Raw genomic sequence first — 24148 nt, 5'->3', positions numbered from 1 at the left:
TCAAGGTGCTTTCCAGTGTGGCTTATCCTCGTGGCTCCCATGAACATTTTCACCGTGGTCAAAGTAGATGAGGCAGTTGACCAGTACCGTCATATTAAAGTGGACTACCTCGCAGAGGAGGAGGCGAACACTGTAGAAGAGAACGAGCACACATTCATTGCGTGGGAGAAGGCCTATATAGTGTTTCCACCAGGGGTAGATACCGAGAACCTTTACTCTCCACGACACCCCGGGTCGCCGTCGCCTCGAAGATCCCCCTCTCCTCAGCCATCTCCTAGAAGAAGTCCACCTCCCCAGCCATCGCCTCGAAGAAGCCATGGTAGAAGTGCACCCGGTGTTAGTGCACCTGGTTCAGAGGATCCTGTTGTGGCCTTTGACCGGCTTTCAAAGTTGGTACCATTAGATGACTCTTCGATAGAATGGCCTTCAAAGGAGGAGCAAGAAGCAGAGGCCCGTAAGCATGCCCAGGAGGAGGAGGATGAGAGGCTGGCCCGTCAGCTATGCGCTGCGGAGGAGCAAGAAGCAGTGTCCTATAAGCGTGCCTAGGAGGAGGAGGATGAGAGGCTGGCCCGTCAATGTGCTGTGGATGAGCACAAGAGGTGGCCCCTTCAGTGCGCTACGGAGGAGGTCGAAGGCTCAAATCGTAGTGGTGTTCAAGCGTCCGACTTTGACATCTTTGACACGTCAGCGAGCCTGGAGCATATATGACAGTGCGGTCAATCAGGCATGGTCGGATCCTTCGCTCCACCACCATCGCCCCCCGGTGTCCCTGGACATACACACGGTATCAGTCATCCGTGCGGAGACGCTGTCCTCATCGTGGGAGAGGTAGAGGGATACTGGACTGGCTCAACTCGACCGACTTTTCGGGGGGTGACATGTGAGAACTATTATGTATATATGTGTGTTTGTCGATGCCCAGCACTTCATTGTATGACATGAATTACTATGTATTAATGAATGTACCTTTATTATTGATTCACATTAAATATGTCTCATTGTATGCATGTATTGAGAGGGAGAGAGATGGAGAGATCGAGGAGAGAGAGGGAGGACAGAGAGGACATAGAGAGGGAGGATAGGGAGCCTGGAGAGGTAAAACACTATCGATTGAAGGTTCCAGCCAGCAGTGATGCATTGGGAATCACTACCGACTGAAACCGCCAGTGAACAGTGATTTCCACGCATCACTGCCGGCTAGAGCCTTCAGTCGGCAGTGAAAACATCTTTCACTGCTGGTCCTTCACGCTGGCAGTGATAGTCCTCGACTATCATTGTCCATTACCCACTGCCGGCTCCAAAATTGGAAGTGAAGGGGGTTTTCGAGCCAGCAGTGATAGAGGGTTCTGCAGTAGTGATACAGAGAATTTGAACCGTTGGGGTAATGACTAGTTAGCAGGTTTTAGACTATAAATACCCCTTCACTCGGTCATTTGAAGGGGCTAGAGTCTAGAGAACCTCATATACACATGAGAAGACATCCAAGCCATTAAAGTGCTTAAAGTGATCATCCAAGGCAATTAAGCACAAGATTAGAGAGGGATTAGTGCTAATAGGCCTAGAGAGAGTTGTGCTACGTGTTGTCGTCTAGAGAGTAGATCAAGGAGTGATTCTACCGTGTACCTAGAGGTACACCGGCACCTTAGAGTTTTGGTGATTCACTGACACGTTGGGCCTTGGTGGCTCAAGCTTGTTGACTCTCCGACTTGATGTGGAGCGGTGACAAGAAACTTGTACAGGGATGGGAGACCCTTACTGGTGGCTCAAGTTCCAAGGTGAAAACGGCGTACAAGTGACCGGAAGAGAGGTTAGTGATGAGGCCTTGCCTTGATGGCTTGATGGTGCATCGTGCTTGAGGCCTTACCTTGGTGGCTTGGTACCTCAAGAGCCGTGACCGGAAGAGTCTTGGCGACCGGGAGCATATCCTTTGTGGATCTTCAACGTGGATTAGTGGTGGCTTGTGTATTATCGATACCACGGAATAAAATCATTTTGTACCGAGTTTGCTCTATCTATCTTATTTATATTTTCGCACTTACATATTTGCAATTTCCCTTTCTATAGTAGGTTATAAACCATTTGAACGGTAGAGTAGGTACACTAGATAAATTTTGAGCACATTTAGATAGAAATTGATATATGTTTATCTTGTAAATTTTTAGAGCCATTAAAATTTTTAAATATCATAATTTACCCCCTGTATGACATCACCGATCCCTACACCACTTAAATTTAGGTTGGAGTGAATTCCATAAAACTATAAGTTCTAGTCACAGTAGTGAATTTTACGAGTCCACGAGTGAAGGCAACTTATAGTTTTAGTTACAGTAGTGAATTTTACGAGTCCTCGAGTGGAGGCAACTTATAATCTCTAATGCATTTAAAAAAAAATAAAATAGAACCAAGTATACAACATTCTAAGATACTTGCCGTCGTTATGCAGCTGAGGGCACAAGATTCACTATTTGGATGCTTTACTCTTTCTGTACTATTTTCAGTCACAAATAAGTTACATTTTAGATATCAACGAGCCCCAAAATATAATCTCTATATATAGTTACTATCCCGCTCTAGAGCGTCACTTATCTACTCATATAGAGCACAAAAGATCGGAACGATAATGCAGAACACAGCAACAAGGACATTTCTTATCCGGCAACAGAAAACAACTTAACCGTACATGGGCAGCTATAGCTAGCTACCTTTCTGCAAGAAACTCATAGATTGTACATTGCCTTCTTGAATTCTTTCTATTCTTTGATCTCTAATGCTAAACCTAAGATACATAGCTATGGAAGATCTCCTACAATCGGGCTTTCTTCATCTTATTCCTTCTGGTTTGGCAAAGGGAGGCAGTAAGCTTGAGGCAGCAACTGCATAACTTGCGGCAAAATCATTGGCATGACCATCATCCAACCTACACCAAATAAGTCATAGGAATTGGAACAATTATCCAGATGCCAAATGAATGCACTCCCTTGAGAATACCTTTAGAACTGCATGAAATCCAACATATATAGTAGTTTTCAAGTACAGATGTAGACTATTTGCATGGCTTCGAGTACCCCATGGAAATCAATGAGATTATTGATACTCAGCTGAAGAAGTGTATACTGGATTGATTTATTTCAACATGGGATATTAACTAAGCACTCCTGGTGTAAGTAACATGAGTCATTTTGCACCATCGATGCTGCGGTTAATCAGATGATTTGCTTCACTTGTTTACCAATACTATCACATATCAAAGCACCTCTATGCCAAGGACCAAGGTAAGTTCACCATGTACAAGAAAAATAAGAGGAAGGCTTCATGTGTATACTGACTCCACCTAATGTATATCTTTTATGAATATTCACTAGCTTGTGAAGTGAACACAAAGTAAGTTACTTTGCAATGCAAGGAGAGCAAATGCTAATGCTCAAGACATTTGAAATCCTAAGTGAAAAAATAGCCTAGAAAGGAGACTATGATCATGGATAAGAAAGTTTATCCACAAAGATAATTTATTTTAACTCTTCACTTAAACCCCTTCCTGCTGATAACATTTTAGATTTCCCTTAAGATTATTTCCTAGTTGACAGGACAATGTTAATAGGCTAATAATAGATGATAACCTATCTGTCTAATTAATCTGAAAATTCTCATGACAGTTGACAACTTTTTTTGCACTGCTCGCCAATAAATCTTACGAGTTTCTCGCACGTTATGCAGTTGTCACCTCTAGCTTGCTGCCCCCAAATGCAAAACCTACAAAAGAACACATGATGATTAGTTCAATAAAATATTAACTATTGCTCATAAGAAATATTATATACTATTCTCCATGTTATCACCACAGTGAAAATATGCACATTCAAGTGTTCACCAACATAGCCCACCACCATGGAAATATGCACACACACACAATGATTGTAATTGTCAACTTTAAACCCCCTTCAATTAAGGTCCCATGTACGTTGTAATGTCATCTCTTTGTGACACATTATAAGAAACTTTCTGTAGAGATCTTCAGCAGATCCAGTGTTCATGTATCCAAAAAGAACCTAAGCTGCAAACAATCAGCATATAGTATTTGAACCGACAAGATTTTGGAAAAGAAAAGTAAGGTTAGCAGGTAGCTAGCATGAGATATAAGCCCGTGTAAACACTTTTTTTTAAAGAGAAGGCCCACACTCACACAGCTGCACAGGAGCTGCACCAGCGCCTCCGCGGGGTGGGAGCACCGGGGCTCGAACTCAGATCACTCCCCCTCGAGCTGCCTCCAGGAAAGCCTGTGTAAACACATATACTCAGCCATAACAAGATCTGTGTTGACTTTTGTAATTCTATGTTCCACAAGGATCAACATACTGATATCAAATAATGGAAAAAATGAAGAAGAAGAAGAAGAAGAAGAAGAGATCTAGGGGACCAAAACTAAAAGGTCTTCTGTGCATGCAATCTCTTGCTGTGCCAAGAGATCTAAGAGATTAAGACAAACTTTGAAAAGCAAAGCTGAAAGATACAGGCGAGGCGACCGGATCATTGTACGAACTATATATCCTCCATGCATGACAAGATCAGAAATGGTTCCAAGATTAAAATTTATCTTACTAAGTTGGTTCGACTAGCTACCTGGGTATATGGATCAGATCTTTAATCCCATGCCATAGCGATTGTTCCACAGCACGCCTGATCTCTCATATCTTCTAGCCCTAGAGGAAGGGGAGCACAGAGCTTTGCTGGTTCAAAGACAGGACGAGACTGAGTCTACTTTTATAGCCGAACGGGCAGAGGCCAGGCAATGAGAAGAGGCAGTGGTGACCAACCAAGTCAGAATAACTAGGGAGTGATTATAAATTTGATTAGTGGCAGGAAATGTCACTTTGCATTTGCAGACCAAAAAAACACTCCCACTTGCACGGAGTAGCTTTGCTCTGCTTGTACGCTACCTCGTTTAAAATGAGTATAATGTTTTAATTCATGCTTGGTTTGGGTACACAATTTTCAGTAAGAATGCCATTACTAATCATCGCAAACAGGCCCTGACATACAGATGGGCAGCTCTTTTTAAATCTATTTTGTGCATGTATCTCCCAATGTATGGTCTTTTGTGTGCACATAACTAATAAAATCCTGTGGCCTTTAATACCCTTTTGTTTTGTCAACGGACTTGTATTGTGTGCCTGATAGAGCAGAAAACAATTACCTACCACTACCAGAAAACAATTAGCTCCCAGTCATGGTTAATTGGTAGTAAGAGTTTGAACATTTTAAATTGGTAATAACGGTTGTATGTAATACGATAATATGAGCATTACTATTATTTCAAAAGTATCAAAACAAGAGCTTAACAACAAACATAATAATAGAGATTTTGTATCAACAGTAACAGAGAACATGTGCACTGTATGAACTGAATTGCACTCAAAAGACTTTTGTAAACTTACTCTCAGAAATAGAATGACAATGGGCCCTAGGACCTGTACGATCCTGCCCCCTAATTGTCCTAACAAATTTTTTATAAATTGGACAATGTCCTTAAGATATCAGCTAGCAAATTATAATCATACCTAACTTCTCAAGTTCTGAAAAGCTATCCTGGGCAGTACTGCAGTCCAAACCAAAATACACCAAGTCGGCATAGTGAAGGTAAAACCAGCCGAGACAGAGATGGAAAGGAACCACAAAATTGCTAAAGACAGTGATTGCAAAATTGAACTATCGATCCATCTTGTGACAGAAACATTATGTGTATTGAAATATCACTGCAGCACCAATCCAGGAATGGATTAACAGGCATAATCTGGGAACCAAATATCACGTGTATCTCGGTATACCGGAATTGAAATAGCATACACACTGAACAGCTCTAGGAACCAACAGATTCAACCAACAAGAGAAGCTACAGATTATATACTAGTGTACTCAACGAACATGCCCAATCTTATACCCTCTAATCATCATCGAGCATATGTGCAGTCCAGAACATACAAAGAGAGGAAAAGCTTAAATACTCACAGTGATAAATAATCAAATGAGTCAATAAGCGAGGCAAGGAACGGCTTCACAGCCGCTGTCCTAGAAATCTGATTACCCACTAGTTGCCGCCGATGAGAGGAAGACGAAGATACAACGTCTCAACCGTACCACCACTGCAATACGGGCGAGCCTTGGCTAATACAGCTCTGCGGAGCACCAACACATCACCTCCACCAATCAATCTCCCAAACAGCGGGGCTTTGACCACCAAAACCTAGTTCAACTTGGCTCAATATCAGATCAACGAAGCAACTCAAAGAAAGACTGTGGGGAGGAGATGGGAAAAAGGGAGAAAATCATATTTCTATCCGCCCCTCGAGATAAGGAGCCGACCTCCACCATATAGGGGATGACAACACCATCCAAACCCCTACCCAAAGGAAGCAGAGGGTAGTTGCACCACCACCTCCCATGCGCCGCCGCTCCTCCCTCCTTGGTGCTCTCGATCTCTTCTCCTCCTCCTACCCTAGCCGGACTAAAGGCAAGGACATCACCCCACCCGCATGGGCCGGGGCTGCCCAAACAAATGAGCGGGCCGGCCCAAGTGAGAAAGAGAAAACCCTAGAAACATTAAAAATTCATATTTTTCTCAACAATAACAATCACATATATGTAATGCATGTACCTATACTTCGCAAATGGCCCTGCATTTGTTTACTTGACTGGTTGGGTTGGCCGCAGCTTCGTCGAAGCTGCGTGCGCGGGACACCAGGCCTCGAATCTTTTTGCCACTTGATTCTGCCTGTCGAGCTGCCCTTCAACTGGTCTCACCCTCCCATGCTGTGTTTTTCATCACAAGTGTCTGGATCTCGATCAGCTTCGTTAGAAAAGGAAAACGTTGATTAGAGTGTATTAGTGCAAAGCTGCAATTTGACCGTCTAAGTCCAACGGTGCAGTTGCATCATATGCACTTTACTAATGCCTGCTGCTACGGACAGACTGTCAATTATTGAGTAGTCCTGTCCCCTCGTAGTGCATTGGGACTTGTTGCAGTGTCATTCAAAAGAGTTTGATTGAAATGGTGTAATCAGTAGATTGAGTTTTTCATTTTCAGAGTAGTGGATAGTTGTGGAAAGCATGAACATGCAAGAAGGATGCTAGAGTTTGCAAGATTGGTGTTTACCGTAGGAAGCCAGACAATGCCTTAGTAGTTGAACTACCATCGGTTTGCATGCAAAGGTCGAATTGCGTATGTGGACCAATTCACCAATAAAATTAATTCGAGAAAGATGACCAAAATCCTAATGATGCACCAATAAACACTTCGTGATGTCCCTTCTACCAGCGACCTAGGTGTTCCTTTCTATCAATGAGATACGTCCAACATCAGTGTATGATAACAAAAGCAGATTACAGGATCCCAACAGCAATGCTTCAACTTTCTTTTTTCTAAAAAAAGAATAAAAATATTGATCTGATGATCTGATCTCAAATGCCCTTTATTATTATTTCACAAAGGAAAAGGAAGGGAAAGGAGACATCAATTGCACCAGTGTATAACTATAAAACTCAAGCGGTAGCTCTAGCCCCTGAGATGAATTATTCAAATTACACGCATAGAATCTGACATATTAAGTTTCTATTTGCTTCCCTTATTAGGTTCATATAATCAGATCTTTCTCGCACTAGTTGCCTAAGATCAAAACAAATATTATTTACCTGACAGCAACTTGATTGGAATATATGAAGCGTCACAAATATAGGATCGGTAGAAAAAGAACCAAGGCTAACTAGCAAACATTTCCTATGGGTTTTCAACCTCTCAGCTTCAGAAAGTTGAATCAAGAGTAGTTTAGTTCATCATCAAATTGGTGGTCTAACCCAATGCTTGGTCCATTGCAAGTGTTCTCAGTACTGCTTTACATAAACTATAAAAGTTGCGGGTGTAAAGGCAGGTAGACATATCGCTATATTTAGCAGTGCAAACTGAGATGGCAACAACAACAGGCTTATATAATTATCTGCAGCCACGTCACGCGCCTGATGCAAATGTCCGAGGCTGTGTTAATACGGGGGCAACTCAATAGATTGTACGAATTTTATATGGTGCATTATTGGTGATGTGAGAGACTGTTTGGTCCTCCCAAAACATTCCATGTCCTCACCTTTATTTAAGCAAAGGAGGAGAGCTTTTTGACAATATGTTAATAAAAAATCTTAACTTTAGGGGAAATACAAAGTACGAGCAATAGCAAGTGGTTAATGGTCACACATGGTTGAAAGTTTCTCCTGAGTTGATATGAGATGGCATTGCTAGGTTTCTTCAGAATTCTCTGAACAATGCTTCCCCTTTATCTCCATTTTTTTGAAACGAAATCCCCTTTATATTCATTATCTCATACATCACCCAACTGGGATAAAGATGTGCATTTCACGATGGTCATTCCGAAGCAAATTTTTTGGATGAATTGAAGAAACTAACAAGGTTCTGATTTGCAAGTTGCATCACTAGAAACTCCCCCATCCCCGTCCCTTGTTTCCCTGGTAAGATTTGTGATGCTATACAATATCTGATATACTTGACCAGTGAAGTAATTAACTGAAGTGGACGTAACAACTGGGGTAGGTTGCTAGCAAGGGCTACAGCTAAGACACCAAATGCTATCCTTATACTCGAGATTTGTGCTTAAATAACTGCTCCCTCCGTCCATCTCTATAAGGCGTATTTTGACTTGAAAAAGTCTTCGAGAGTGTATTTTGACTATGAATTTCTTTTATGATATGTTATTAATTGCTACAAAATTAACATTATATTAAAGTATTTTGAAATACTAATCTTTGTACTCTAAACATATATATACTTTGATTAATTGTTAATCAAAATTTGACTTTTTCAAATCAAAATACGTCTTATAGAGATGGACGGAGGGATAAAGTTAGGTGGGCATCTTCGTGTACTCAGTTTCTGAAGACGGCATCGGCATTGTATCAGCTGCGCCTTTTCTAGTCGGCAATGCAATGTACGAGATGGGCAAAAATACAGATCAAGTTGGCATCAAAAGTGAGCAGATCAAAGTAGAAAAATGCCAGAGGAGGTTTAAAAAAACCTACCTTAATCTGTCGGCACCGAGTGACCGAGACCACACGCTCAGCGGGAACATTGCAGTCGGCACCCAGACCGCGCGTCCACGTCAGCTCGGCGGGAACATGACAGTCGGCACAGCACAGCTGCCTGTCCTCCAGGTGCGTCTGCCGCAGGAATGGATCAGCGCGCACCTCGCGGCGGCCAGCAGCTGACCAGCCGCCCTCGCCGACCCGGCCAGCCCGGCAGGCGCCCTCGGGAGCGTTTCGTCGAACAGGGGTGCGTGGGTGATGGTTCTTGGTAAGACGACATCGGCGAGGGAGATCTTCCTAGCGGGTTAGTGTTCACGCTCCTCTATGTAACGAAGAACAAGGGAGTTGCTCGCCTGGACCGACCGATCTCGGCCGCCTTCCCCGCCGCTGCCGGCCGGTGTTGCCTACGCCGCCGCGCTGTTTGTTTTGCCGGCCCATGGAGAATTTATCCTTAGGCGAGGTTCGGGCCGACAGCCCGCCACCTCCTCTACCATCCAAGAAGCAAAAGCCCACGGTCTCTCCCAAGTGGGACTCGGCCTATTAGGGAGCACCTCGAGGGCCTCCTGTATCCGACCTTTTTATATTTTTTAAATCCGAAAGTTACAAATATATATGTCATGCCCCCTTCCAACATGCCTTCCAACATGCGACAGATTTAAAAAAAATAAAAATACAGCGTTCCAATACTCTTAAAATTAAAAACATTATCAAAATAGTTATGAAATATTCTAAAAAATTATAGCATCCTTCCAAATGACAGCCTTCTAACGGGCTATATAAATATAGAATTACAAATTTTTAAAATGAACGGATATTTTTGCAATTTTCGGATTTTAAAAAATTCACATCCCTCCCATGGGCAGTTTCAAACAGCTGTTGTTGTTTTCGACGCCAGTGAGCCCTCCTGCGTGCCACGAGGCCCACCATGTGCTAGAAGGATCGTGGATGTGTAGAATGGCCCGTGACCATATCGAAAAGAAAATAAACGGCTCGTGAGAATAAGGCTACGCGAATAAGTACTTGGGTTGTTGGGCCTGGATGATCCAGCCTAGCCCAACCCAACCACAGGCAGTTGCGTTAAACACCTTATCTTAGCTCCCTCATTTTAGGTAAATAGTTCTATTGGAAACTAGAGTTGTGATTGTACTAGGATCACAACACATTTGATGAGTGTATGATGGAACTGAAATTCATTGATCCCTTACACTAAAGGGGTTTGGGTATTTATAGACATACACTAATCACTCCGGTCTATATTACAGAAGTGGCCCTGTTTGCGAGGATATTCTTGGAATATCCTAGAAGAATTACAATAATTGTACCGGTACATGCAGAGTTTACACTTATCTCTCCATAACTATCGGTGATCCAACCTAGCCCAGCCCACCCAGCTGGGCTTCCCAACCATGGCCAATTGCGTTAAACGCCTTATCTTAACTCCCTCATTTTAGGTAAACAGCTGTACTGGAAACTAGAGTTTATATGGCATTATCTTATACAAAAGTTTTGGTGCTGTTAGGATGTCAGGACGATCCAAGTGCACAGGGCCGTCGAGGCTAACTGTTGAAATAGCAAAGAGCAAGCAAAAACAACATATATGGGCCAATGCTGATGCATAGAGAGAAAAGGGTTCGTTAGATAGATACATGACAATGCAATTTTGTCGGTTTAGAAATTTGCCACTGCTGCTCTCCGTCTTCGAAAAATGCAGGTGCACTAGCAATGTTTGCAACAAAGCAACGTAAGCAGTAGCAGAACATCTGTCAGTCTGGTTCACTTATGAAGTGCATCACCTAGGGAAGCATTACGTATTGAAATCTGTTCTCAGTCATCCCGTGTACATTGTTATGCTGACAGGTCATTATTCACTTGCAACAATTTTAAACTTTTGATGCCACCAGCTCATCAGAAATCTACAGCGATAGCACTGGAGTAAAAGCGTATTTCTTGCGTAATTCTTACAAAACCACTTTAGCATGATTAGAAGTGCAAGAATGTCAGTACAATGTAGGCTGACTTCTAAACTGAAGCAGCAAAAGAAGGAAGAGAACTGGAGCGTGTCCTTGTAGACAGAACTATAAGTTCAAATCTTCCGATCGTAAAGGGCATAAAGGACTCCAGTACTGGTACAGTAACCCGGCAAAAATGCAGCTCCATACTCTCTGTCCGCAACACTGTAGCAGTACTGTGCGGTACTGTATCACCGGACAGAGAAGATTTCTGGCGCTACAGTAGTCCGCAAAAAATACTGTAGCACTGGATTTGCAGATTCTGCTGGAGTTGGCCTGAGAACCCACAGAAATGCAGCACCAAAAACTGGAAATGGAATACTATGAACACAACAGCTTCATCGAAGCAGATTCAGCAGCCAACAAATATCAATCCTAGCTAATCCACAGAAATGCTGCACCAAAAATTGGAAATGGAATACTATGAACACAACAGCTTCATCGAAGCAGATTCAGCAGCCAACATATATCAATCCTAGCTAACCGTACTTTACTCGAGATAGATGCATACCCAACAATAAGCAATTTAAGATGTTTTGTGTAATATATCCCTCGCTTCCTCTGTGCCCTTTATTTCATTATGACTATGAATTACGAAATTGCCTTGCTTTCTGGGTGGCATTCAGCCAAACTATATGAAAAACCTAATCATGGAATCTGCATGACCAAAACCAATAGACTCTGGTCGGTATTTGGCAGTCATACATCTATTTCTAGTTCATCTGTTACATCGATGAGTAAAATCCCATTTGGTTAGGTTCTATGCAGAAGTTATAACAAACAGGGGTGGACAACCAACAGCAGTACATCTGAAAATGTTGCACGCCAGAGCATCAAATTACTCCACCCCCCCACCCCCCCTTAAATTTCTGAATCATCTGGCGCATCTTGTAGATCTGTTTTTATTTCAGATTCAGCCTGGAAATATATGACTCGGATTCTGAACAGATTTATTAGTGTATCTGAAGATGTAATCAAATTTCTCATTCGGGCCTGATATGGATCTATGATCCGGAAATATATTGACTCAGAAGCATGAGAAATGCATCCTGCCCTGGGTTGTAAAGCTCAGATGCACCCTATAAGAAGAAAAATGCACCCAACAAACTAAGGCACGTAGGTTAACAGTTCAACACAATACTCATGTTATTCTGTGAGGAACATTATCCATGTTTTGTAGTCTATAGTGAAGCCTGAAAAATCCTACTGGAACAAGGTGTTCCTTTTGTAAGAATTGTCTCAGTTGGTCTAAGAGAGTCGTCCTTATGTGGACATCCAGCATGACCTTACTGGTCACTGTGGTCGTTGATCCTGCAGAGAGCAGAGCCTACACAAACGTTCAGGCTGCCTAATTGCATGCCCCAACCACATATTTCTGCTAATTTTCTTCAAATATGTCCATCCAGTAGAGGATTGGATAGGAGGTCATAAGCTCTCAATTTATGGAGGCTCCATGATGTACTAGCAGAAACTCAATAATTGACCAACGGTGTCACAGTGCTCACTGCTCAGGTAAAGTGGAATGTTGAAAGTGTTTTCTGTGGGTTATGCTAGTAGTGGTGTACGAAAAGTCAAAAATCCAGTTCAAGTATGCCAAACAAGAGGGAAAGAAAGAAGATAACGAAAGGAGGAACAGAACCTTGTATTTGGCAACTCCTGTAGTTTATGCAATTTATGCCAAACATGAATTACAAATACACGAGACCATGACATAACTTTTGATGGAAGCATGCAGCTAGATAAGGTAAATCTATTTTTTTTAAGAAGACATAAACTTGAAGGTCATCAACTAAGGGGACAACAAAAAGTAACACAAATTGTTAACTGCTCTTAAGTCTTAACTACATAATCTTAGTATCATTCTTGAGGCAGGCAGCTGAGCAATTTAGACATATCTCCAAAGCTAGGACTTCTCTCAATATTAAACCCGAACATCTTCATTAATTCATTCTAGTATGAGGCAGACAGCTAAGCAGCCTAGACATATAATCAAACCAAAAGATTTCTCTATAATTGAAACCTACTATCTATAGTGAGGCATCACTTGAGCTTCAATATGACCATGGAAACTCTCAAAGTACAACTCAATCAAGAGAGTTATCTGGTAAGTTGTTGTGGCTTGTTTAAAGCGCCATACGGCTAGTAAAATTCCATTTTGTCTCTTTCTGACCAAGAAGAGAAAGAATACAGCAACACAAACATAAGGTGCCTATGTTATGTCATAGAATGACACATACCAGAAATTTGCAGCGCTGATTTGTTAGTGAATCACAAAAAAAGGTGAATTAAACCAAGGTGAATATCTGACTTTGTTTCACATCCTCTCAAAATATATGGAAGCATAGCTGCCAAAAGTACTAATACCAGGTGTATCAGATCAATTTTCAGAGCAAATTATGTATTTCCTGGATTAGTGAACACTGAAAATACTGCCATCTATCCTCCTACCCTAAAAATTCTTGAAGATGTATACGCAAAAAAATCACAAGCTATCATATGGGTGACACCAGGTAATTCCCCATACATACAAATTATTTAAACGCTCTTTGATGGAGCTTATTACTTGAGGCTATGAAAATCACACTCCCAAATCCTGATAGGCTAACATCCAAAATGACACAACAATTACCAAGTTCCACAGCACAATCCGTTTTCAAATACATACGTTTGCCGTAACGGCGACCAAATTCTCACCGAATCATAACAAGAGGAGGCAAATGGTACCATCAAATCCTCACAACTGTGCAACAACATGCCACATTTATTCAACCAAGGCGTACAGTGCCCAGATCAAGAACTGAAGCTAAAACAAGGTCAGGAAAGGTAAAGTTGTAACGCTTGCGATAAGAGAGGCGGAATGAAGCTAAATTCTCACTACAGCTTGTACTTGTAGCGCGCGACCTCGGCGTCGTTGGGGAAGAAGCCCATGAGGCGTCCGGCGGAGTTCTGGTAGGCGTACATGAACCCTCCCATGACCCCGATGAGCCCGCCCGTCACCATCGACGGCCCGCGGATCCCCGGCTTGATCCCTGCACCACGAGCATGGGGGGTTTGAGCTTTCCAAGGGGGGCGAGATGAGAAATAGAGTTTAGGAGGGGGGTGGGGAGCGAACCGGAGAGGTAGCCGACGGTGACGGAGACGGCGGAGATGGTGGAGAGGCGGACGTAGTCGAGCGCCGAGAAGTTGCCGACCACCTTCGTGAAGGCCGGGTTTCGGTCCACCACCGGGTACTCCGGCTTCGTCGACGCGGTGATGTCCGTGTTCATCGCGCCCGGCGGCGGCGGGGATCCCTCGTCCGGTGCTGGCTCCGGCGGCTGCGGCAGCGGCGGCAGATTTGGTCGCGAGGAGAAGCTGGATGCGAGAGCTGTGTCCTCCTCAGCGTGACTAGTGGTGGGCCCACTGCTATGAGCTTATTTGGGCCAAGCCCATCATTTCGTACATTGGCGGGCCCATTGAAGCCCATCGTTGTAAGTGACGTAGGGCCTGACCCAGGAATGCATCGTCAGAGTTTCCGATTTTTTATTTTAATATTTTAAATTTAGTTGTCTATTTAAAAAGATAACACGAATACACATCTATCACATACTGTCACCCTTACAATGAATGATATGTTAAAAAAATAAATCTTAATCTTTTTCTCAACGTATCAGTAATTTTTTGAGTTAAAAATTTTATAAGAGCTAGATGATAACATCTTTTACATCATAATTTATTTTTAAAATTTTTATAATAATTTATATAATATTATGAATTTTAAGATCAAAGGGATGTTATATTTTTAATTTTTTTAACATAGCGTTAGTTGAAAAGACGACCTCGCTTTTTTAACCGCGACAAACGCCTATAATTACTAATTTTTTTCAAATAGCCACCTAAATTTACTAAATTTGAAAATAAAAATAAAAAATCCGGAGTTTCCAAAGTCCCCTTCACCTCGCTTTCTCCGCCCTTGCTCGAGTCACCTCGCTCCCCTCACCCATAGACCCAATCGGCCAAACCCCGCCTCCGACTCCGACCTCGAGCGCTCCAATGGCAGCGTCCCCTGCACCCTTCTCGCTCTCCGCCTCCACAGTGGCGGCGCGGCTCCGCGCCGCGGTGGCACCGGCGGCGGCCGCGCGCGGCAGGCAACGTCGCGGGCGGATGGTGGTGCGCGCCAGGATCCGGGAGATCTTCATGCCGGCGCTGAGCTCCACCATGACGGAGGGCAAGATCGTCTCCTGGACCGCCGCCGAGGGTGACCGCGTCAGCAAGGGCGACGCCGTTGTCGTCGTTGAGTCCGACAAGGCCGACATGGACGTCGAGACGTTCCACGACGGCATCGTGGCCGCCGTCCTCGTCCCCGCCGGGGAGTCCGCTCCGGTCGGGGCGCCCATCGCTCTGCTCGCGGAGTCCGAGGAGGAGGTGTCCCTCGCCGTCGCCAAGGCCCAGGAGCTCGCCAAGGGGGGGCAACCGCAGCAGGCGCCGCCTCCTTCGGCGGATGCCGCCGGGACGCCGCCCCCTCCGCCGCCGCCTGCGGCAGAGGCTCCGGTTGCTGCTCCCGCGCCGTTGGCCGCGGGGACCAAGGGCATTGCCACGCCGCAGGCTAAGAAGCTGGCAAAGCAGCACAGGGTGGACATTACCAAGGTGACTGGCACCGGGCCGTACGGTCGAATTACGCCGGCAGATGTTGAGGCAGCCGCCGGCATCCAGCCGAAGCCAAAGGTTTCTCCTGCTGCTGCTGCACCGCCACCTGCTTCTGCGCCGGCAGTGGCCGCGGTACCTCAGGCGGCAGTGCTCCCGCCGGTGCCTGGTGCGACCGTTGTTCCATTCACTACCATGCAGGCCGCGGTGAGCAAGAACATGATGGAGAGCCTGGCGGTGCCAGCATTCCGGGTTGGGTATCCCATCGTAACTGATAAGCTCGATGATCTGTATGAAAAGGTGCTGAATTTGGAGGATTTAGGGCAGTGCTTAACTTCCCGTGATTGTCTTCTGTTTTTTGGCCTGCTTGTTGATTATCGGGTTGATTTGATTTTGTTAGGTTAAGCCAAAGGGAGTGACAATGACGGTGCTGCTGGCGAAGGCTGCGGCCATGGCACTCGCGCAGCACCCTGTTGTCAACGCTAGCTGCAGGGATGGAAAGAGCTTCACTTACAACAGTAACATCAACATTGCAGTGGCTGTCGCCATTGATGGTGGCCTTATTACACCCGTCCTGCAGGATGCTGACAAGGTATATACTATCTTTGTGATAAATGTGGTTTCAGTTAGGAGCTGTAGCTAGCACGTTCACTAAACAGCTTGTGAAATGGCACAATGCAGCTGGATATATACTTGCTCTCGCAAAACTGGAAGGATCTAGTCAAAAAGGCACGTGCAAAACAGCTCCAACCAAATGAGTACAGCTCCGGTATGGAACTTATTGTGTTGTATAGTGTGTTAATTGCTGTTGCAAAACCTATGATGTTCATGAACATTGTGCTTACCTGAAGATTTCATGTTTTGCAGGGACGTTTACACTGTCCAACCTGGGAATGTTTGGTGTAGATCGATTTGATGCAATTCTTCCACCCGGCCAGGTGGGCTTACATTCTATTGCCTAGTTAATACCGAATTATGATATGATTGCTTTACTGATTCATGAAAACTGATATTTGAGTGTGTATGAATGCAGGGAGCTATAATGGCTGTTGGAGCCTCGAAACTTACAGTGGTGGCTGATAAAGATGGTTTCTTTAGTGTCAAGAGCAAAATGCTGGTTAGTCGTGCATCTGATTGTTTTGAACATCAGCTATTTACATATAAATGTTTTCAGGTGTAAGAAATATTAATGTGCTATACCCTAAAAGTTTTTACTAGATGTTCAATGAACTTCTGTTGTGTGATACAGTTCATCATCTGGAGTGCATTACATGATTTGATGCAATAGTTAAGATAAGATGTCGGATAATATCACTATCGTTACAGCTGTTGACTATAATCAGTAGATATTATTCACTGGTACTGTCTAAATCATATAGATATTAGATTTACTGTCCTAAGATAAATCTTTGCAATGGAAAAATATATAGTTCATCAGTAGCAAGCACCACAACTTACATCTGCAGGCCCTGTTTGGTATGATGGAAAAACTTCATATTCCTATGGGAATTTAACTGCTTCCTGCATCCCAAACAGGCGTTTAAGTATTCATTCATGTTACGGGTGATACTTTTATGTGGAGATGTCACTAGTGCTGCCATTTAGAACCTGTTTGGTTGGTCCATGTTTTGCCACAACTTTGTGCCAAAAGTGCAGTAAGCCATAGTTCTTGTGGTGAACATATCGTTCGCCACAAGTCTATGGCATAATGGGCATAGGGTTAAGAGTGTGCTGCCTGAAATTTTGTAGAGAGCTAAACACTATCATAGAAAAGTCAATCTTTCCTATCTCAGGTTTAACAAGTTTGCACAGAGCTAAGTTGGCCCAACCTTTTTTCTTCAGGTCAATGTCACTGCTGATCACAGGATTGTATATGGTGCTGATTTGGCAGCATTCCTGCAAACTTTTGCAAAGATCATTGAGGATCCTGAGGGCTTAACTTTGTAAGATTTCTTGAAGTGTTATGAGGTTATATATGTGGTCGTCGTTCACCTGATTCTGTTTGGAGTCCTGTCGGTGGTCTCCAATTTTGTATCATTGAGCTCTCAACAGGATGTTGCCTGAGCTATTTGTACTGATCTTTATTTCTCAATATTTTCAATGTTGTTGGAGAGATTATACTGTTGATACATTGGAAATTTTGGAGAGCAATAAATTATAATTGTAGAATAGTTTTCTAATAATTGTTTGATCTTATTCTCCACATTATGCTTTATATCCCCCTTCCATTTATATAGTGGAAGGTTAGATCTTTTCCCTGAATTGCAAGTTGTTAGAAATCCAAAGTTCCCTCGGAATATCTGGGGGTAAATTCCTCAGTATATTTGCTTCAATCCTGACGATAAATAAAAAAAAGGAAAAGCTCAATATAGGCCAATATGTAGATCCTTTTTTAGTGTAATGGCAAGCTGTCTGGAGTTTGGAATTTTTCCAGCTTATTGGCTAAACATACGGGAATATGTATTTAGCAACGGCCAGTAGTTATAGGACTGTGCAAGACATATAAGGTGTTCACTGTTAAGTTGTGAGTATATTCAACAAACTAAAAACCCATCCAATACAATACCATCATCATTCTAGTACACTCTGCATATACACTCCAATAAAAAATCACTCAGCGCATACACAAACTGTCTATTGTTACTTTGTCAGTGCCAACTGATCTCAAGCTAAGATAACTATACACACAGTCACACAAACATCATTTCGTTAACTTCAATTGGTTGATCTGAAGTCTGGACAGAAAACTATTCACCTGAGGGGGAGGACTAGGTTCAGAGGTTGATTGTGCTTTGAGGCCCTCATCTCTCGGCACACCCTATCCAGCAAACCAAGAAAATCTCTCATGATGACAAATATGTGGAGCAAGTTGGACTCATCCTTGCTAACCTCTCCATGATAATACTCTGTGAGTTCCCTGACACGCAGTAGGACCTGAGCTTCTCCAACTTTGAGTTCGTGCATGGTATTCTCTGCATAAGCTTGGAATGATGTCATGCACTGCAGGAAGTTTTGGTTCTTGTCACTGCTGGAAAGGTCCTCAACTAGCTTTCTCAGTTGAGCCAGCCCATGTGATAGATTTGAGATTGAGCTTTTCAGGGTATCCAAGTCTATGCTTGCTACCTTCTTGACGTTGCCAAGCTCGTTACATAACTCAGACACGAATTCTGTACCCATTTCCCAATACTCTTCGCGTTCTGTTGGTGTGGCATGACAAGATTTGGGTGTTTCATTGAGCTTATCCAAAGCTTTTAATCCTTGTGATCGAGCCATCTCTTGAACAACAAAGTGCAGGAGGGTTGTTTTCCCATCAGCTCCACGTATATCTGCCAGTTTCAGCAGTGCGTCCAGTCTAAAAGCACTTGCGCCCCCTCTTATTGTTCCAACATTCATCCTGTTTCCTGTCTTGAGTACTGCTTCAAGTAATCTGAAGAATAGTTTGCTGGACCTGAGCTCACTGCAGGCTCCCTAGTAAACAATAGAAGTAGTTTCAACAGAGTACTCCTAAATTGTAAGTTATTCAAAATGAATTCACTTACATTAAGCATTGAAAAGGACATTCTAAGATGAGCAACTTCATCATCAAAAGTTTCCTTGTACAGCATTGTCTCAATTCTTGAAAAAGCCACTGGTATGATTAGTAGCGCCTTGACAAAGTTCTCCGCTGGATCCAACATGTTGATGTCCCCATCATAATCCAGTAATTTTTCCTCCTCTTCCTTGGTTGGTTTCATCTTGACCAGTGCTTCCAGTTGTTGCACAGATAATCCAGTACCTGGAATATTCCAGACATGAGGGTAAGTTCATCTGGTCATCGTTTACTTAATAAATTTAAATCCAAGCTACCTTTCGTTATAGAACTGCAAACTTGTTCGGTGCTAGCATTTAAAGCCTTCAACAATATGGTAGTATTTTGAAGTTTGTGATGTTCAATAACATGTTTGCTGGTAGATAGAGTCTTGCTCTTGGCGTCCTCATTTTTTGCTGGGCCTTGAAAGTTGTATGCAAACAAAGACTTGATCATCTGCTCATCAAACCTGCATAATATAGGCTATTGTTAGATGTAATAGTAGGGAATGTGGGGCCAATCTAGTAATGGGGATCATTCGATTGCCTTACTCAAACTCGAAGGAACTTGATTGAATGTCATTCCACACCATAGTGCGGTTTGGAGCTGCCCTTACTTTGTCCCAGTGCAAAGGTTTCAACCTTGGAAGGGGTAACCCGTCTTTACCTACTTGTAGCGGAAGTGGTAATGGAGGTGGGAGTGGAGGCTGGCCAGAGTTCTGTCCTTTGAAAATTGGAGGAGGTTTTTTTGGTGGTGGAGGTGGCGCTGGAGATTTTGGTACATTCGTTGCACAGGACGATTGGAAATTTTGCCCTTCAGCTGAACTCTTTGAGGATTTCTTAGAATCCAAATTGACTTCTGCGTTTGACACACTGAATGTTGCGTTTGTTCTGGAGGGTGCGGTATCTGTATAATGGCAAGTAGAATTGTGTTCAGATGGTGGTTTCTTGAACTTTGAATTGAGTTGGCCTACTTTTGGAGCTTCAGGATGTGCCATTGATTCAGAAGCAGCAATTGTTTTTGCTGTCTCTTGATAGTTTACTTCAATTCTCTCTGCATCTGATTTTTCTGGGAAACAGTGCAAAGTGTTACACTCACGGAAAGTTGTGGGAGCGGTGAAAGTCAGACTCTTTGGAGAGAAGTGAGATTCAAAATCTGGTGAAAGTGACTGATATGATGAACCAGATGGTGAGTTATCCACGTGTGGAGAAGAGGGAGATGGGTCTGTCAAACTTTTATCACAAAGTTTCAGTGGTAACTCTGTAATTGAGCCACTTGATGAACGGGAACAAGGTACGGAGTGGAAAGACTCGGCTTCATCAGACTGCAAGTTGCTGTTGTTTTTCACAGTATAATCACTTACGATTAATTCTGCGGGAGTGGTAAGAATGGATAAGCTCTTAGATTCTGAAGATTCTTTGTGGATTGGATAGTTCTCTTGGCATTGCACAACAGAACTTAGGTAAAGCAGATCTGGGCTAGGATGGGAACTAACCTTCCTGGTAGCACAAGGTGACCTTTGAGCCCTTGATCCATTGCAAAATACTTTGAATGGTTTTGAACAGCCCTTCCGAAACTTCTTCGATCTCCTGACTGAGACTGCTGCTATGGTGACTCCAAGCACAAGTAGACATGCTCCAATCACAGCCAGGGCAACAATGACAGCTTTCGGAAGCCTGCTTTGACCTCCACCTCCCAATTTGCGTGCCACGCTTCTTGCCGGGGCAATGTGATTGTGGCTTTTGAGTGGCATTCTTCTGTGCTTCATATAGGGAACAGGAGCAGGAGCTGCTGATGTCACTTCATGAGCCAACGCTGGTGCTGGTGCTGGTGCCGGAGCTGGAGCTGGAGCTGGAGCATCTGAACTTTGTTGATGCCTCCGGTGTCGCGACCGATGATGACTCAAGCCCATCAACATCCTGAACCTAGAGAGAGAACTGGAACCGACATCAAGGGTTACCACCGCAACACCAACCTCCCTGTCGCGGCGGCCTGCTAGACGGAGAGCCCCCTCCAGGACCTCAAAGTTGAGCAGAAGGAGCACAAGGGAGACAGAGAAGAGGAGCAAGACGCACTTCATCGCCGAACCCATCTCTACTCAGCCAGCAGAAGAGGAAGCCCTCCTCGCACAGCCGGCTAGCCGCACGACGACCTCTCACTGGTTGCCACAAAAGGAGGCATCTCACTGGTTGCCACAAAAGGAGGCACAGGACGGCAGTTAGAGCTCATAACAATGGTGTGTGCCTGTGCGATCACATTTGCTGTCTGAGCCGTAAGGCAGCAACAGGTCAGTTCGTTCTCTGCTCCCCATCCACCTCTGCAGGCTTCAATCCCACTCCAAGAAACCCCTGACCGTAGCTGGTGCCTGCCAAGAGTTAGCGGCAGCTACTTTGGCTTCTTGACAGGTATGTTACCTACAGTTGTACACTACCATGCCTTACTCTTTTTACATCTGGCTCACTCACCAGCATCCTGCTCCGGTGCTATCGTTTGGTGGGCATCAAATCTGTGGTGATCAAACGACATCGTTAAGGACAGAAACATCGTTCACGGTGCTGATTGGCGCAACAATTTCCTGATATCATGATGTCAATTTCGCGGTATCATCGGTCATATGATGGTCCTTGTAACGCACCATTGTCGTGGGTGCTTGGATCTGTTGTCGACTTCTTCTGTGCCGAATCTGTTATTAACTTCTAGTTCTGTTATGTTATGTCGTTAAATTGAGTGTGGATCTGTGGAACCTTTTGTATGGTTGGGGTTGCCTGGCCTTCCGGAGGATGCACTCCAAACCTAATGGCCCTGCTTTTACGTCTGCAGAACTTATCTTCTCCATCTGGATGCCTTGAAAGGACGGATACTTGTTTCGAAAGCGGGCTTGTGTGAAGTTCTAAAAATCTTCCTGACTTTCTTTTAACCTTTTCCAAATTGTTATGTGATGGCAGTGCATAAGTACCCTAAGGGTTTTTGTATGCTTTCGTCCTTGTTTCCAATTGGAAGGGTTGGTTGAGAGCCAGTGTTGTACGGGGCCGACTATTTTTTAGTTGGCTGAAAATAGATATCTGTTTCAGTCAACTGTTCTGGCCGTTGGATAAACACCCAACGGTCAGATCTGTGATATTTGTTTGTTGTTGTTATCGGGTCTATCAAAATCTATGTCTTCTTGTTATTGGGTCCGCTAAAATCTCTCTTATTATTATCCAACCCGTCAAAATCCATCTCTTTTGGTTATTAGGCACGGCAAAGTTTGTTCTTGTTATTGGGCTCGCCAATGAATTTGTTAAATAGTTAAATGGGCATGCGAAGCGGTTCCGGTAAGTTGTTAGTAGACTTTGACGGGTCTGCAATTGAATAGACCTTATACATAGTTGGTTTGGGCCTAGAAAATAAAGCCATTTTAGCCCCAAAATTAGAAACTGAGCTGTCCACCTGAGAAGCGGATCATGTGTGTACCAAATAAGGTCCATTTTGACTAAAAGACCCAGATTAATAAATCTAAAAGACCTAGGTAAACTGTTTGCCAAATATCATATTCTGGTCTCCAAAAATTATTTACTAAATATCATATTTCTAGGACCGGAATAATTTTCACGAGAAATGAAAGAGAAATCTAAGACAATTAAAGGCTGACAAAACAAATCATTCTGTAAGGTAACAACTCTGTATAAACAAAAAAAACTAGAAACTTGGTCATGTAAATAACAACAGCAATGTCCAACTGAAATTTGTACAATGCATTGCATATGTGACTGAATGCAATAGATATAAAGTTGTTGTACAAACTAAATGCATAAATATCTTGAACTAACTGCGTAAAAAGCTAAAAAACAAATACGTTTTTTAGCTTTTTATGTAGTTATATGAATGAAATCAACACAGAAGAAACATATACTGCAAATTGATGAACTAATTCACAATGACCAAATTCTACAATGTTTCACTAAATCACAAGTGACTGAAACTAGAAGCTTCTTGATGTCACTATTACTGATCTACACAGATCTTGTTGTTATATACACTGAACTGCAAATATTGTTATGAAAATTGATGAACAAGACAAGTAACTAATATACAAGAGAACAAATTCATCTTCTCAGAAGAATTCAGCAAAATCCTTTAAACAAAAGACAACTAACAGTCAACATCACAAACCAAATAATAGTGACATCACAAACCTTATTGACGGGCTAACAAAAAAATCATTCAATTAAAGGTCAAATAATGTAAGGCAATTCAAATGAATCAAAAATATTGCCTTTTAAAAAATGAAACAAGTCTAATATGAACAAAATAGACTTGTTTTCACTTGATGGCTTCTGAAAGAACAATAAATAGAATAGAATATATAGCACATAATATGTTCATATTGAAACACATAGTTGATAACTTAATATTACAAAACATAACTTAAAGAGGTTTAACATAAACCAGACATTTAATAATATGAAGTTATGATGACATAAGCTATATAACTTAAGATAACAGGATAACTTTGCAGGGTCCACTGCAACATCATCAACAATCAACGACAAGCCTAGTTGACAAGCTTGATAGTCATCTGAAGGCCCTCATCATGAGACTCATGGTAGATGTTGAGGTTGAGCACACGGTTGAAAACACTGTGTCACAAGGCTCTTCATGATTGGCAGTCTCATTGACAAAGAACAAATGGCGGTGTAGATAATTAGCATCAGCATAAGTCTCACAGAGAATAAAGCATCTGCTACTCCTAGAGTCAATTGCGATGTTGAAGTTGTAGTTGGGACTAGAAAAAATAACAATAGCAACAACAATCATCCACTTGTTTGGATCAACTTGATTGCCAGAAACTCCAAGAAGACGGTCCTGAGGTCCTTCAACAAGGACAAGGTAG

The 24148-nt window shown here is 43.0% G+C and overlaps 3 protein-coding genes across 3 annotated transcripts; 1 reads left to right on the top strand and 2 right to left on the bottom strand.

The window, feature by feature from the left end:
- Positions 1-13701: 13701 nt before the first annotated feature.
- LOC133899802 (NADH-ubiquinone oxidoreductase 20.9 kDa subunit-like) lies at positions 13702-14455 on the bottom strand. The gene is made up of 2 exons (XM_062340865.1): positions 14200-14455; positions 13702-14116 (listed from the first exon to the last, which is right to left on the bottom strand). The coding sequence occupies exons 1-2, from the start codon at positions 14351-14353 to the stop codon at positions 13962-13964; spliced, it is 309 nt and encodes a 102-aa protein (XP_062196849.1). The 5' UTR covers positions 14354-14455; the 3' UTR covers positions 13702-13961.
- A 558-nt stretch (positions 14456-15013) lies between these two features.
- Positions 15014-17876, top strand: LOC133899722 (dihydrolipoyllysine-residue acetyltransferase component 4 of pyruvate dehydrogenase complex, chloroplastic-like). Its single transcript, XM_062340771.1, has 6 exons — positions 15014-16007; positions 16108-16299; positions 16389-16476; positions 16575-16645; positions 16741-16824; positions 17550-17876. The coding sequence occupies exons 1-6, from the start codon at positions 15117-15119 to the stop codon at positions 17652-17654; spliced, it is 1431 nt and encodes a 476-aa protein (XP_062196755.1). The 5' UTR covers positions 15014-15116; the 3' UTR covers positions 17655-17876.
- Positions 17877-18355: 479 nt separating this feature from the next.
- LOC133899249 (formin-like protein 9) lies at positions 18356-21404 on the bottom strand. Its single transcript, XM_062340229.1, has 4 exons — positions 19827-21404; positions 19554-19744; positions 19247-19482; positions 18356-19175 (listed from the first exon to the last, which is right to left on the bottom strand). Exons 1-4 carry the CDS (start codon positions 21365-21367, stop codon positions 18459-18461), a joined length of 2685 nt encoding a protein of 894 aa, XP_062196213.1. The 5' UTR covers positions 21368-21404; the 3' UTR covers positions 18356-18458.
- Between the last annotated feature and the right edge of the window lie 2744 nt (positions 21405-24148).

This window comes from Phragmites australis, chromosome 18 (genome assembly GCF_958298935.1).
Source record: "Phragmites australis chromosome 18, lpPhrAust1.1, whole genome shotgun sequence".
Lineage (NCBI taxonomy): Eukaryota > Viridiplantae > Streptophyta > Magnoliopsida > Poales > Poaceae > Phragmites > Phragmites australis.
Note: the sequence above shows the minus strand (reverse complement) of the source record. Positions and strands in the feature narration are given on the sequence as shown.

Excerpts from the sequence above, each read along its gene's own strand:
- LOC133899802 (XM_062340865.1), bottom strand. The coding sequence starts at position 14,353 with ATGAACACGGACATCACCGCGTCGACGAAGCCGGAGTACCCGGTGGTG. Across the intron at positions 14,117-14,199 it reads CACCGTCGGCTACCTCTCCG|GGATCAAGCCGGGGATCCGC; the intron begins GTTCGCTCCCCA and ends CTCGTGGTGCAG.
- LOC133899722 (XM_062340771.1), top strand. The coding sequence starts at position 15,117 with ATGGCAGCGTCCCCTGCACCCTTCTCGCTCTCCGCCTCCACAGTGGCG. Across the intron at positions 16,300-16,388 it reads TCCTGCAGGATGCTGACAAG|CTGGATATATACTTGCTCTC; the intron begins GTATATACTATC and ends GGCACAATGCAG. Across the intron at positions 16,646-16,740 it reads CAATTCTTCCACCCGGCCAG|GGAGCTATAATGGCTGTTGG; the intron begins GTGGGCTTACAT and ends GTATGAATGCAG.
- LOC133899249 (XM_062340229.1), bottom strand. The coding sequence starts at position 21,367 with ATGGGTTCGGCGATGAAGTGCGTCTTGCTCCTCTTCTCTGTCTCCCTT. Across the intron at positions 19,745-19,826 it reads TCAAGTTCCTTCGAGTTTGA|GTTTGATGAGCAGATGATCA; the intron begins GTAAGGCAATCG and ends TATATTATGCAG. Across the intron at positions 19,483-19,553 it reads TTGCAGTTCTATAACGAAAG|GTACTGGATTATCTGTGCAA; the intron begins GTAGCTTGGATT and ends GGAATATTCCAG.